This window comes from Apteryx rowi, unplaced genomic scaffold (genome assembly GCF_003343035.1).
Source record: "Apteryx rowi isolate R43461 unplaced genomic scaffold, aptRow1 scaffold_554, whole genome shotgun sequence".
NCBI classification, from domain to species: Eukaryota; Metazoa; Chordata; class Aves; order Apterygiformes; family Apterygidae; genus Apteryx; species Apteryx rowi.
This window is the reverse complement of record NW_020450821.1, coordinates 152,768-166,109: the sequence shown is the minus strand read 5'-3', so window position 1 is coordinate 166,109 and position 13,342 is coordinate 152,768. Positions and strand designations below refer to the sequence as shown.

Below are 13,342 nucleotides of genomic sequence, written 5' to 3'. Positions count from 1 at the left end.
GGCCCCTGCGTGCGTGCGTGCGTGCGCGTGCGCGGCTGCGTGCGTGTGCGTGTGCGTGCGCGCCCCCGCGCCCGGGCCTGGTGTGTGCGCGCGCCTGTGTGAATGTGTGTGCGCGGCTCCCCTGCCTTACGGCGGCTGTGCGCGCGCGCGCGTGTGAATCCCGCAGCCTCTCGGCAGCGCCCGCGCGTGTGGTGTCGGGTTGCGGGTGATGTGTGCCTGCTTCTGGGGGCTCCTTCCCGCATCTGTTCATCAGCTGCTGACTGCCCTCCCCTCGCCTTCCCAAAACAGGCAGGAAAGACACCCGGAGGCTCTGACATCGCTCCTGTGGGAAGATTTTTGCCTGGGAGTTTTTCTGTCAGGGAGTGGGGAGGCGTTACTGCTGTTTTGAAGGCTGAGCTGAGTCCCTGCCGGGCCCTGCCCTGCTCGTGGTGCTCGGGGAAGGTTACGGGGGCCGGAGAGGCGCAGGGCGGCTGCAGGGCACCGGCAGCGGAGGCTCCAAGCGGGAGCAGGAAGGCCCGCTTGTTTGGTCGAATACGCCGATAACTGAAGGACGATATGGTGCTTATCCAGAAAAAGTACCCGGGGGAACCAACTGTTACAAGCTAAAGGACAGTGTTGGCACAGTAACAAGTATGAATCAACCAGGAGTAAATTTAGGCTGGAAATTAAAAGGGACTCCTAGCGTTATAGCAGCCTGTGGGTCTTGAGTGCGGCATTACTTCAGCTGCACCTCCCAGCTAAGACTTCTTCATGTGACCGGCAGCAGGGCTAGAAAGACGAGTTGTGCTGGTAATTCGAATGCCCAGCTGTGGGAGAAGGCAAGGCAATGGGGGCCTTGGTGGTTGGCATTACTTGGCCCCCCTGGAGTCAGAGTTTGCACAAACTGGAAGAAAATTATGAACGACCTCATGCAGATTACACATCAGCACAGCTTTGAATGTAGTTTGGGTTTGATTTATCAGAGCAGTTTGTTTTCTTTCCAAATCACTCAGAAAAATCCTGTATTGCTTAGAAGAGTGCCTGATCAAGGCCACATGCTGAGAAGAATGACAAGAATGCGCCAAGTGCAGAAGAGGGACAAGACTGCCACGCGCCTGACTGTAAGAGAGAGGAAAAAGTGGCTTCATCAGAAGTTTGAAACAAGATGCTATCCTTCTATCCAGATTTGCAAGACCTCTGTGCGTCATGCAAGTATACGTCAAATAAGTCTTGTAGCAGTAAAATAGTAAGGAATTAGTAGCTTCTCCTGTAGCAGTAATTATTTTCCTAGCGGCGATGGAGTGATTGTTAGCAACTGGCTGCAACCCCGCCATCTGCGGTTATTCCCCTGGCAGCTGTTTGCCCTTCGTGTCAGGCTTGTCCTGGATTATGTGACTCATGAGCTAGTACTGGCGGGAGTTACAGAGGGCAGCTTGATGAAGGAAGGTGTGAGAATGAATGAGGGAAAAGTGTTAGACAAAAAGGGTAAGAAAGGTCATAAAGCGTAGATGGAAGAGAGGGTGGCCTGCGGCCGCAGCGTAGGCAGTGACGGCAGTCGGTGCCCAGGGACCAGGAGGGGAGGAAGGGAGAACCTTCTTCATCTTCCCTGCCCGGGACACTCACCAGCATTGATCTTTTGAACCTGTTGCTTTTCACAAGTGACTTAGAAGCTGTGCGTGATGTGTAATGTGTCTCCATCTCCTGTCAGCTCATGAATTTGCACAAACGTGTCTAAATCGTGTATACAGAAAGGGATCTTTAATCCCTCCCCTGTCTGTTTGCAGGCCAGCGCCTGCGAGGTCTTTTGCGGCTGTCCCCCATGTACCTTTTGGATGTCTTTGTGAACTGGGTGCACTTGTGGGCTTGTTGAGGACATCCAGGCAGAGGGCTTTGGATGAGGCTTAATGAGTCTTGCATGGCATAAAACCCTAAAGCTCAGGAATGATTTAGCTAGTTACGTTGTTTAAAGTAGCCATTTGTTTTCATGTTAGACAGTGTAGACAGCCAGTCTGGCGCAGCGGTAATACACATCTCGTGATATCTCTCATGACCTGTACAGGAGTCTCATATGCTGTACTGTGTTCTTGAGGGGACGTGGTACTCGTTCTGAGCCTGGTGTAATTGTAATAGTAATGCTGACAAAATGTTTTCTAGCATAAATATTAGGTAGATTCTGTGTATGTTTCTGATACCCTGGTCCTGGCAAATGTAACTGGTATTTAATGAATTTCAAATACTTGTTTATACTTAGGTCCTATTCTGGCAATAAACTACCTGTCTGGAATGCCCCGAATGGGCAGTGCTCCACTCAGTAACACCGTACCTGGCGCTAATCACCTCTTCCAAAAAGAAACGCTGTCATTACTGTTCCGGTGTACCTTTTTTTAATGCTGTTGTGCAATATTAATTTTGTGTGAAATTTTTCTGGTGCCCCCTCAGAGAGAATACATGATGTTGATTCAGATGAGCAGAATCTAGATCACTGGGGGGAAATGCTGTATTGCTCACTGGGAGCCTCGAAGGCTGCTTGTACTCATTTATGTAGATTCTGAAGCATTTAATCCTTTGCATGGGAACTTCAGATGAGAGCTGTTCTCTAGAGCAGACAGATGTAGCCTTTGGCAGTTTGTATCTGAGAGCTGAAGACTGCATTAGAGATAAGTACATTGCATATAGATCAGACACTCATTTTGTATCAGCACCCAAAAATGTGCACCTATTTGAGCTTTAGCCCTTGTGTAGGTCTGAAGATTAATATTTGCATTATCTCCAAAATCAATATCTGCATTGTTCCTGTTGATGCTGGAGGAGGAGATCTGGTATTCTATATACTTCTTGTCTGAGCTGTTTGACAGCTTTAAGACAAGACTAAAATGTTGGAAATTATTTTCTATTCCTTTTGCCCRGGCCCCAGATGCGTGTGAAAAAATCACAGGGAAAAAAAATAAAAATTTGGGGAGGCAGAATTTGAAATGTGACTGGAATTTTTATTGCTTTTGCCAACAGGTTTTTGCTATATCTGGGAGCTAAAATATGATTCCAGGTAGTTAATGGAAGAAATCAACATCTGGCTGTCTTCACAGCAGGTACCTTCTCAGTGAATTAACCTGCTTGCTCCTAACCAGGTAAACATTTCTTCCAACGTAAGTCTAGTTTCAGTCTGCAATAGCTTGACTTGTGGTGGTGTAAACTGCTGATGTTCATTCTGCTGTGTCCAGTAAAGGGTGAGGAGAAAGGCGATGTACCTTTGCAGATGAAAAGGGTGTTCCTCTGAGGCCGGCAGCTTTTCACAGGTGGGTCTCATGAATGACAATGACTTTGAATCTTTCCTTGCAAGAGTCTTGGTGTGATGCTTCCTTCTGGCAAGGGAAGAAAAATATTCATCAGGAATAATAAACAACCCTACCCTAGAGTATTATACCAGTGCTCGTGTTTTGTTGTTTCCCTTATCGGCAATTTAGTGGTGCGACATCTCCTGGCTGAACTGAACTAAGAAGTTACAGTAAGCCTGATGTCTCCTGGAGATAGCAATGAGATAAAAAGCCTTTTTTCTTAAGTCTGTTCTAATGATTTTCAGCTTGGTAGAGGCCCAAAGGTGTTACCACCTGATGGCTGTTCAATGGCCTGTGTGAAATGGCTCTTAAGGGTCTCAGTCCAATTTCCAAACCTCTCACTACAGCACATTTCTCCCGGTGCAGTTACACTCCAAGAAGATCTAAGTGGATAATCTGTAATGAATAATGCGTTCACATTCTACTTTTTTCTTCTCAGAAGTTTTAACAAATGAGGTAATTTTCATTTGCTATTTGAAATTATTTACTGATCATTTCTGCAAATTAAATATTCTCRAGTGGTTTGTTCTGTATCTTTAATATTCAGAAGGCTTCTTGTGTCTTGACAGGCTAAGCTCTCCAGTCTCACTAGAAGTTGGTGGTTAGACCAGGGTGACAGACAAATAAATGGATATGCTGATCTTAAGCAACTTGATCTCAAGTCACTGTGAGAGGTTGGAGTAGGGTAGAACCTCAGAAGTTCACTTAATGGGGTAGGAAGCACAAGATTAAATCATTTMTTCGTGAGAAGGCACCTTAATAGTGCATTTGCAGGACCACGATGATATTTAATTTTTTGAGGAGAAGGGATAAGTCTATCTTCAAACACAATAATTGTTGCTTAGATGCACTTAAAACCAGGTTACCCCATGAAGAGCAAAACAAATGAACCCAGGCTGGCCTCATACGTCCTCCCCATGCTGCTAGTCGCAGCTTCCCTGCTTCCCTCCTGTACTACTAGCTCCCTCCTGCCTCCGCTCAGGACCGCTGGYGTGATGGCATGTGCTGCGTGTGCTCTTTGGCCAGCAGGTACGTGGGGCTTGTTGGCTGGCTACCAGCYGGCCAGCCAGCATGGGGACTGCTGAGCCCGTACAGCTTCCCCAGGGGCAGATGTGGTTCCCTCTTCACTACCCTATCACCCATTTCCACTTGGAAACTTGCTTGTCCTTGAGGCCCATTATCCCTTGGTCAAATTTGGTTGAAGGTGACCAGTGGTGCCTGGGGAAGGGAGGCTGAGACTCAGACAAGACGTTGCAATGCCTTCTCTCTTGTATCCTGAAGAAACTGAATTACAAMTGTTTCTGTTTGGCAACGCACCCCGATGGAAGCTGCAGGCAGGCTTGTTCTGCTGCTCTGTACATCGACGTGTGGCTTGATCCAGCCACGGCATGGGCACTCAGGAAAGAAACAAAAGCAGTTAGGTGGGGGCGGGGGGGGTGGGGAAGATCAGCTGCTCAAAACTAGTAACAGGCTATTTTTTTCTGGAAGGGCCATGATGAATACTTGCACGTGTTTGGGCATCACAGTAATGTGGCTTTACATAGTAAATCACCATAGCTCAGTCTGATGTATTTTGTTCTCCCTGTTGCATATACACCCTCACYATCGTTTTAACTGGTTTAACTTATGGCCTAGGAAACCAGAGAGAGTGCATTTAACCTCTCCTTTGAAAGTCTTGCCTATTCTCTTCCACCCCTAAACTATTCTTCCTCTGGCTTCAGGAGTGCCTCCCCTAGCTGGCTGCAGCTGGCCTTGCACAAGAGCACAAGATTGTTCTGGGGCTGCTTTTTGACAGAATTGCCTCACATTGACGGTATTAATTTGGGGAGCAGCTGATTGCAACCAAAAGTCAAACATGCCTCCCATAAAACAGTGGCTGGGTTTCCAGGGAGCTGGTGCATTATTCTGCTGCTAATCTCTGTTGGGAAGGAGGAGCAACGTTTCCTCCAGGAAGAGCGGTGTCCTGACATAGCAAGGTGACGTGTATGGTTGTGAGGTATGGTCATGGTCAGCACAATATGGTGAATTCAGGAGGCCTGCAAAACTCAGAACATGTATTTTTCATGTCCCACTGTATTGAACACAAAGCTCCTGTCCATATCTGTGAAGACAGTTTTTCCTTCCTGAGAACTTGGTAAACGTATTTCAACTCATCGGTCCTATTTATGAGGCTATATTCTGGATGAATGTGTAGGATCGAGATGAGAAGCTGTCATGTTCAAAAACTTACCAAGCAGGGAAATTCACATATAACAGCAATGATGTAGGCTATCGCAGGCGTTAACAGGATACAAGCAATGAACACTTTAACGTAGAGACTTTGTCTTTGTCTGATCAGCATATCTTTGTCATTTGTGGATGGAATTCCCTCTGAATTGAGACAAAGAATAATATTTCAAAAGTTTTTACAGGTCTTTGACAGTTCCTTTTCTTCATTTTGGTTAGGTTGGGTTAGATAAGGTGCACCAAGGCAGAGGAACAATTTGGAGTCTCCTGCAATCTTTCAGAGGAAACTGTAATTCTATCTGGATTCACAGAAACTTTTTACTTTAAAATATTTCAGATATCTTTCAGGTCCCAATTTGTCCCCAGAAGAAGAAGGTGTGTAAATTCAGGCACAGCAAAGGCTTGTATCTTCCCGCTGAATTCAGGTGAGGTTTTTAAGGGAAGCTAGGAGCCCTAGTATGGAACCTGTGTGCTTGAACCTGGTAACTTCTTGTGAAAGTCAGTGCTAAAATATTGTTTTCTCATTACAGCCAAGGATTCGCAAAAGATCAGGATTTGCTGGATTATGCAGTAAATGCATTTATTGATAGAAGCAATAGTTATTCAGAGAAACTGCTGTTTGGGAGAACTAGGGCTAAGCTGTGCATGCAAAAGCCAAGATCTTTTTCCTTCATTGCGTATACTGTTAATGCTACTTTTGTGGCTCTGCAGGGAGAATTGGTACCTACCCTCTGAAGTCTGGTTATCTTGGCGCACGTGCAGGACAGTCAGACCCTCTGCAAAAACTTTCAGCTTGGGCAGCTTTGCTGTCATAACACAATTTGATATCCCTACCAGAAACACTGGAAATGAAAAGAAGTTTTAAAATGAGATGTTTGTTTCTATTTAAACTTAAGAACCAAAGGCAGTTGAAGGCGGGTGTTACCTGCATGCTGACACAGTTGGCAAGAAGCATTAATGTAAAGAATATTACATACATATTAGTACTGGAAACTACATTTGCAGAAAACCTCTTGCCCTTCCGAAAGAAGAGAAAGCAGCATGAAATTGTTCCAAAATCTTAAACTTTCAGTAGTGCTAATCACTATTCTGGACCATTACTCTCTCCTAGTTCATCTTTTTTTAATAGAAAGGTACAAATACTTTGTTTTTAATAACTGGTAAGGTATCACCTATATGAAATTGAAGACTGCCCTCCTTTAATCTACATAAACAGATATTTGCCAGATTTAAATTTTTCTTTTTACCTTTTCCTGTAAGAATAAATTTGGTCTGAAATTTTTTTCTGTTGTTTCTTAGTAAAACACAGCTGTGGCCAGTAGCAGCTCTCCTGTCTGCACTGGTGATGACTTCCAGGCTCTGCAGGGTGCATTTCTCTTCTGCCTGGTCTCTCAAATCTCCATGTTCCTTCTCCAAATACAGATTTACATGTATGGGGCTCTGAAGACTAAAGCATGTCAGAGTGATGAGTTTTTGGTTTCTGCTTAGCTTCCCTTCAGTTGCTGCTGTCCCAGGGGCTGAAAAAGGGTAAGTGAGAAATAAACATCAGAAATGGTTTCTCTTAAATTATTTGCAATTTCTCTTGCGAAAGGTTCAGGCCAGCAGGGGTAGCTGTGAGGGATGTACTGCCATAAAGGAATTTCAGAGACAGCTATGCGTTAATGTTATGATGAGGAAAGTAGCAGGTTTTCTGATTGCTTCTCTATGTGTGATCCCATTGGTTGTTCTTTTTTGTTGGATTAGCTTTATTCTTAATGTACAACCACAATAAATTGTTACACCCTGGAGGACACTGTTCACACCATCTAACTTTATAGCAACATAACCACCTACAAGCAACTCCCTGAATAGTCGACGAGAGAAGAAAAAGCTCTCCGTTTGGGATTCTTGTTGCCCTCGAGGACTCAGAAGGCTACTTGGAGCTGAGGCTCTTAATCTTGGCCCTCGGATGCTGAAAGCTGGAGGGTGCAAATATCCCCAAGTGACAAGGCAAAGGCAGTTCTATCAAGGTCAGCTTTGTGGTTCTGTGATAATTTTGCTTCCCTTGCTGCAATAGTTGGTTGAAAAATTCAGATTTTGTGCAAAAGTAATGACTGCAAGTGACACCAACCCATCAGAGAATACTGTAAAGATCTCTTTGTTTTTTAGCAAAATGGAGCTAAAATATTGCATGACCAAATTTGTCGCTTTTGCATCCTTTTTAATCGGGTGCCTGAGGACTAACTGAGACAACTGAAAACATTGACCTTACCATTAACAGGCCCAACGGTTTTCCTCTTCCTTGGCCTCCTTACCTTGCAGTAAGATGCCCAGGCTTCTCATGCTGCCAGATATTTCTGAGGCATTTTCCACACGACATTCATAATCTCTGAGGTCTGAGRGGAATGGAGTGAAGGAGGAATAACTTTTAAGTACAGTGTGCAGTTAGTACTGTCCTCTTTTGGTAACTAATTTTAAATGTCAATGCTATGTTGACAGCAAACAAAGGTAGAATTTGGGATGATGGCATATGGATTTAAGACTTAGTTCACCTTATGGTAGAGAAGAGACAGTTAACATACATAAAGATGTATTTATTACTAATACTATATAAATTAGTCTACAAAATCCTTAGTTTTATGCAGTTAGAACTTGCAGCTATGTGCACAACCCGCTTACCTTTTCTGCTGAGATTGTGGTGTGCAAACAATAAGGTAAATATTAATATGGTGGTCATGATTACATCTGATATTGATAATCACGAAGCTCTTCTTATCTTTACTGCCTCCATTAAACAATGTTGTACAGGTGTTTAAGCACGTATCGAGCTGATTAGTAGAGCTCCCAAAATAGTTTTGTAATCATATATTCTTGTTCAAAACGCCTCCGTCTTTAATATTATGGGCTTAAGGAGAGTTTGAAGTTAGGTCCTTAATTCACTGTAGATTGTAGTAATTTCTAGTTTCCATCCAGTCAGGGGAAGTGCCAGCTTTGGTAAATAATGGACCTGAAAAAAAAATCTTATCTATCAGTCGGAAAACACGGCTGTCACGTTTGGAAAGGCAAAACCGGTAAACGGGGCGTCTTATGCCACCGTGAGGTGCGCTGGGTGCCGCGCTGGGCGCTGCGCTCATCCCCTCGGCGTTGCCGGGTGCTGCGCGGCCGAGCCCCTTCTAGAACAGGGCTCGCCCCGGATAATCCCTCGCCCGCYGGCATTTCCCTCCCTCGGAGGCCTGTGGGCAGGCTCGGCCCTTCCTCTTCCTCTGGCCCGGCGAGGCGAGCGGGCTGCTCCCGGGCCATGTGGGGCTTCTTAGACTAGTGCAAAAACTGTCTGGAAAACGGAGGAGGCCGGTGTGGGTCACTAGTGGTGACGGGGTCGCGCGCTCCCCGGGGAAACGGCGCCGGCACGAGGGAGCTGGGAAAGGGGGTCGGGGTGTCGCGGCGAGCGCGGGAACCGGCCCTCTGCCCCCGTGCTCAGCGGCTCCGCTCGGGCACCGCGGCCAGAAATAAGGGGGGAATTTGCACGCTGCTGGTTGCAGCTTTAGTCCAAAAGCCCCGGGGAGGTTTCTTAGGCTGCGCGGTGGGTATTTTTGGAGAATCGGTGTTTTCTCTTAGTAGCCACAAGGTGGCGATGGATATCACTTTTTCCTCCAAAGACTCTCGCTTTTACAAGTGGAATAACCCCAGGCTTATGTGGCGGATCACGAAGGAAGGAGAGAGTATTTTTGTTGAATGTAAAATTATCCCTGACATTTCAAATGACTGATATTCTAGAGACTCAGGAAAACTTTTCTATAAGCATTGATAACGCCAGAAGATGTGTAAGTTTGAAAATGGAGAGCAAAAGCAGGGGCAAGGGCTTGTGTGTCAGAGGGTCAGTATTTATTGTACATGCCTATTTCATTCAGGTGTTTGCAGTGGAAAAGGATGGATTTTAATATAAATATTTCATATTTACAGCCTATCGGGTAATACAAAAAACAGATTCTCATTGCACTTGTCTCTTCCACAGCTGTGGAGGCAGTGTTTGCTTGCTTTTAGTGTATTCAGCTGCTTTAGTTCAATGGCTTTTTCACTGAAAATGGAAAAGCCAATACTAGAAGTGGAAAAAAAAAACCCACTRTGGAAAAGGTGTGAAAAGATAAAATAGTTCAAAAATCTTGAATAGCATGGTAAGAGGTACGTTTGATTTGCTCCCTGCTCAGGAGGGCCTCCTGATAAATTGGCCCTCACATTTAGGATTATCTTAAGTATTTTTTTGAAATTCTGTGCTTGTTCATAATTGACTTCCAATTACCATAAACTGCAACTTGACACAAATCATAAAGAATGAACGCAGTAAATGAACATGCTATTCAGCTTTTTCTACTGTAAAAAATAAGAATGTGGATCTTGAGAAATGTAAAAATCCAACCCCCCCCCACATTACACATACCAAATGCAGTATAAAGAGAATATGTAGCTGTGAATCAATATATTTTAATGATTATCTAGTTGAATCAGTCTTTTCTTTGAAAATAATATGGAAATGGAAAATAAAATAAAAATATTGACTCAACTCACATTTCTCTGCTTGCGAAATGCAGTGTGTAGATCTCCATGGGAGATCTATTAGGATCCTCTGTAGAGGAGGATTTCATCATCTTGCCAATAAGTGTGTTCCCAGCTCATCGGGAAAGCATGTGTGTAATATCTGTGACATGCATTAGGAAGGAAGAATTTGAAAGGTTTGGATAAGACTCTTCTGTTTTTTTTTTTTAAGCTGTGTTTCCGTACTTGCTGATTTTTAATGCAACTTTCTCAGGGCAGAAACCATTAGGAATCCAAAATTTCTCAGTCTTGTAAATAAAAACTCTAAAATACTGAAAAAAAGAATTAGATTTTAAAGAATTTGAAATGATTAAATATGTATTTTTAATGTGGTCTCTAATACCATTACTAGATGTTCACCATCCCAGCCGCAGCGCTGAGTTTCCCGTGCTGGTTTGTTCTGCTGCTTCTCTTCCTGGGCTGCGAATGCCGAGATAAGCCTAACTTGGTAGTTTTGCAAGATGATTTAGAGCGGTTGAAGCTGTTAGAAAACTTAGGACCAGTAACAGCACATCCTGTGGACTGAGTTAATGATGGCAGCTCATCTGCTAAGCGGAGAGACTAAATTACTTGGTTTGTTTCTTGTCTTCATAAACACGTGTGTACTGTCAGYGTTGCAAGGATTAACATTTTATTTCTGATGTTTAAAATCTTTTGTAACTTCTCCTAAATAGCTATAACATGATTTTGCTTTAAAAARTGATATGACCTTTCTTTCTTTTACTTGCCTGCCAGGACGTGAGTCATGCCAGGCTAGATGGCGTCACTAACCCCCCTAACCTGGGATGATCTTTCCGGTGTTTGCACTGGTGATGTTATCAGAGCCAAGGGAAGAGATGTGGAACCCTGAATTTGGGATCATAAAAGGTAATAACATYTTCCTTGTTTTGTTGAAAGTTATTTACTTGCACTACTGAGGCTACACTTGCTTTTTTGAGAAAGTGTGGGGGGGGAGGGGTTGCACATGTAAACAGCCTATACACTTACAAGTCATGTAAAAGCACATAATGTACTGTGTCCAATTTCTGAACATAATAGAAAAAGGACATGCATTTCACTGTGCCCTAACCCCCCATTAGGCAGAAATATGGTCACAGTTCAAAATCCTTTACTGGCGAAACTGTTGGAAAGTATGTCTGAGCTTTGTGCCTCATAATACCCAACCAGTATGATACAGTTGGATGAAAACATGTGTTATTGCTGTCCACATTTTGAAGCTTGAACACCCTTGTAACCAGTCCTTTTTAACTACTTCAGTATAGAATAGAGGGAAATTTGGAATCTATATCTGCTCCTATGTAAGTCACRGCAATATTTATCCACTGTCCTAAATGCATGATTTAAATCAGTGTGGCTAATAATAATTGGTGGGTGCTTCTTATCTTGCAGTATATTCCATCTAAATCAACTATAATAATTCCCCCCCAAATTGTATTCCCTTGTAAAAAGTCTTCCACCAGCACTTGTTCYTGCTCACAATGAGGAGAGATTTTGTTGTTGACTTCAGTGGTTCAGAGCAGGTGTGAAAGATAGTAAGGCCAAGGGGTTTTTTGCTTGTGTACAACTCACATAAATAAATATTTTGGCATCTTTTCTTTGCTGTATGTAAATAGGCTGTTAACAATTATCCTTCTGTGTGACATGCACTGGGATCCATCTGTGAAAAAGCCTAAGTGTTAATGTTATAATGATAAATAAAGTGCTGCTGTGACGCCATCAAAGCTGAGGGTGGCCCAAGGCTTTTATTACTACTTATTTTCAAAGGCACCTTCCAAATGCACACTTTAAGGCTGATTTACTTTATTTGCTGTTTCATGTGTTCTTTTCGCTTTGCCCTTGAACAGAAGAGTTGCTACAGGATTTAATGATATGTAGCAATCCCTCCTCCAGTGGTATTTGAGTAGTATTTATTAGCTGAATGGGTGAAATGGGCAGGGCACGCCAGCAGCATGCAGGTTTTAGCATGACCAGGGTACTCAGAATACTTGCTGGGATGAACTAAGCACCTGTCGTAATCTCCGATTTTGTAAGTTCTGTTATAATAGTTATTATCAGTGATTTAGGACACAGTCCCTCAGCATGCCAAGTACTCCCACTCGCTTTTGCGTGATTTGGGGCTCAGGACTGTATATGATTAAGCTAACATCAACCAACCTTCTCTTTTAGCGCCTTCATAAAAATCTTTAAGTGAGGAACGATCCTTTATGTAAAAGATGTATCTCCAGAGATATAAATAAAAATGTCCATCCCCTGAACACTTTCCAGACTTAGTCCTGGTGGAGGTGAGAACATGGTCAGTTCTCCCTAATAATATTATTAACGGCAAAGCTGCAGAGCCCAAACCAGGATTTTCTAGCATATATTACACAGTACGCTTTTCCGTTAGAGCACAGTCTCACATCTCCAGTACCCAGTGGCTCAGTCCTAAAATACCTTTTAAAAAGAAACTGCCTGGAGCTTTAAACTGAAGTCTGTGGCTGATAAACTTCAGTGCTGTGTTATTGCTCCCGCTGCTGCAGTGAAGCTTCTGCGAGCCTGAGACCTGGAGCGAGGACACTCTCTCACTGGCGGATCCTCGCACACCTGGTACAGCCCTTTTATTCGAAGGGCAGAAATGAGCCCAGTATATAAATTATACTCCAAAACGCTGTTTTCCCCACGCAGGCAAGGAGGGACAGGTGCAATGACCACCCGTAGGGGTGTTGTGACCCTCAGGCACCTTGGGACACTGCTCATGGAGCTGGGCACAGCGGCAACAGCTTGAACAGGTCCCAGGCCCTCTGTGCGGGCGCTTAGCTTTCGCAGCCCCTGGCTCCACTGCGGCGCTCTGTGGGAAGGCGTCTGCCCACACAGATGACCAGATCCAGTAGCTCTAGCGCTGGGGTTTGCAACGCTGGTCAGGTTTGAATTGCAGCAACTCTGCGATGCAACAATCTTTAAGCAAAACTGAGAAAGTAAAAAAGGGGAAAGAGTAATTTTTTAAACGATTGTGCACCTGCAGAACGCGTCGGTAGGGCTCAGGGAAGAGGCAGGCAGCGCTCTGGCAGCGCCTGGCCTGCTTTGCCTGCTTTGCCTGGCCCTCACCAGCCTTTGGCCTTTGCCTGATCTGCTTTGTCCCCCCCCGGACAGCGCAGGGGGCACCTCAGCCCGCCGGCTCCCGCAGGGCGAGCTCGTGCGCGGGGCGCATCCTGCACGTGCTTCCCGTCTCGGCGGTTTCGCTGGGATACAGCGGCTTC

At 44.5% G+C, this 13,342-nt stretch overlaps 1 protein-coding gene across 4 annotated transcripts; it reads right to left on the bottom strand.

The window, feature by feature from the left end:
- Positions 1 to 2,968: 2,968 nt before the first annotated feature.
- CUNH17orf78 (chromosome unknown C17orf78 homolog) lies at positions 2,969 to 10,177 on the bottom strand. 4 transcript variants are annotated; one of them, XM_026081561.1, is made up of 8 exons: positions 10,080 to 10,177; positions 8,196 to 8,523; positions 7,832 to 7,912; positions 6,785 to 7,054; positions 6,266 to 6,379; positions 5,542 to 5,681; positions 4,629 to 4,706; positions 2,969 to 3,338 (listed from the first exon to the last, which is right to left on the bottom strand). In XM_026081561.1, exons 2-8 carry the CDS (start codon positions 8,251 to 8,253, stop codon positions 3,267 to 3,269), a joined length of 813 nt encoding a protein of 270 aa, XP_025937346.1. In that variant the 5' UTR covers positions 8,254 to 8,523; positions 10,080 to 10,177; the 3' UTR covers positions 2,969 to 3,266. The 4 variants fall into 4 exon arrangements, with proteins under 4 accessions (XP_025937346.1, XP_025937347.1, XP_025937348.1 ...); XM_026081562.1 differs by having other exon boundaries at positions 2,969 to 3,335; XM_026081563.1 differs by lacking the exon at positions 4,629 to 4,706.
- Positions 10,178 to 13,342: the final 3,165 nt, after the last annotated feature.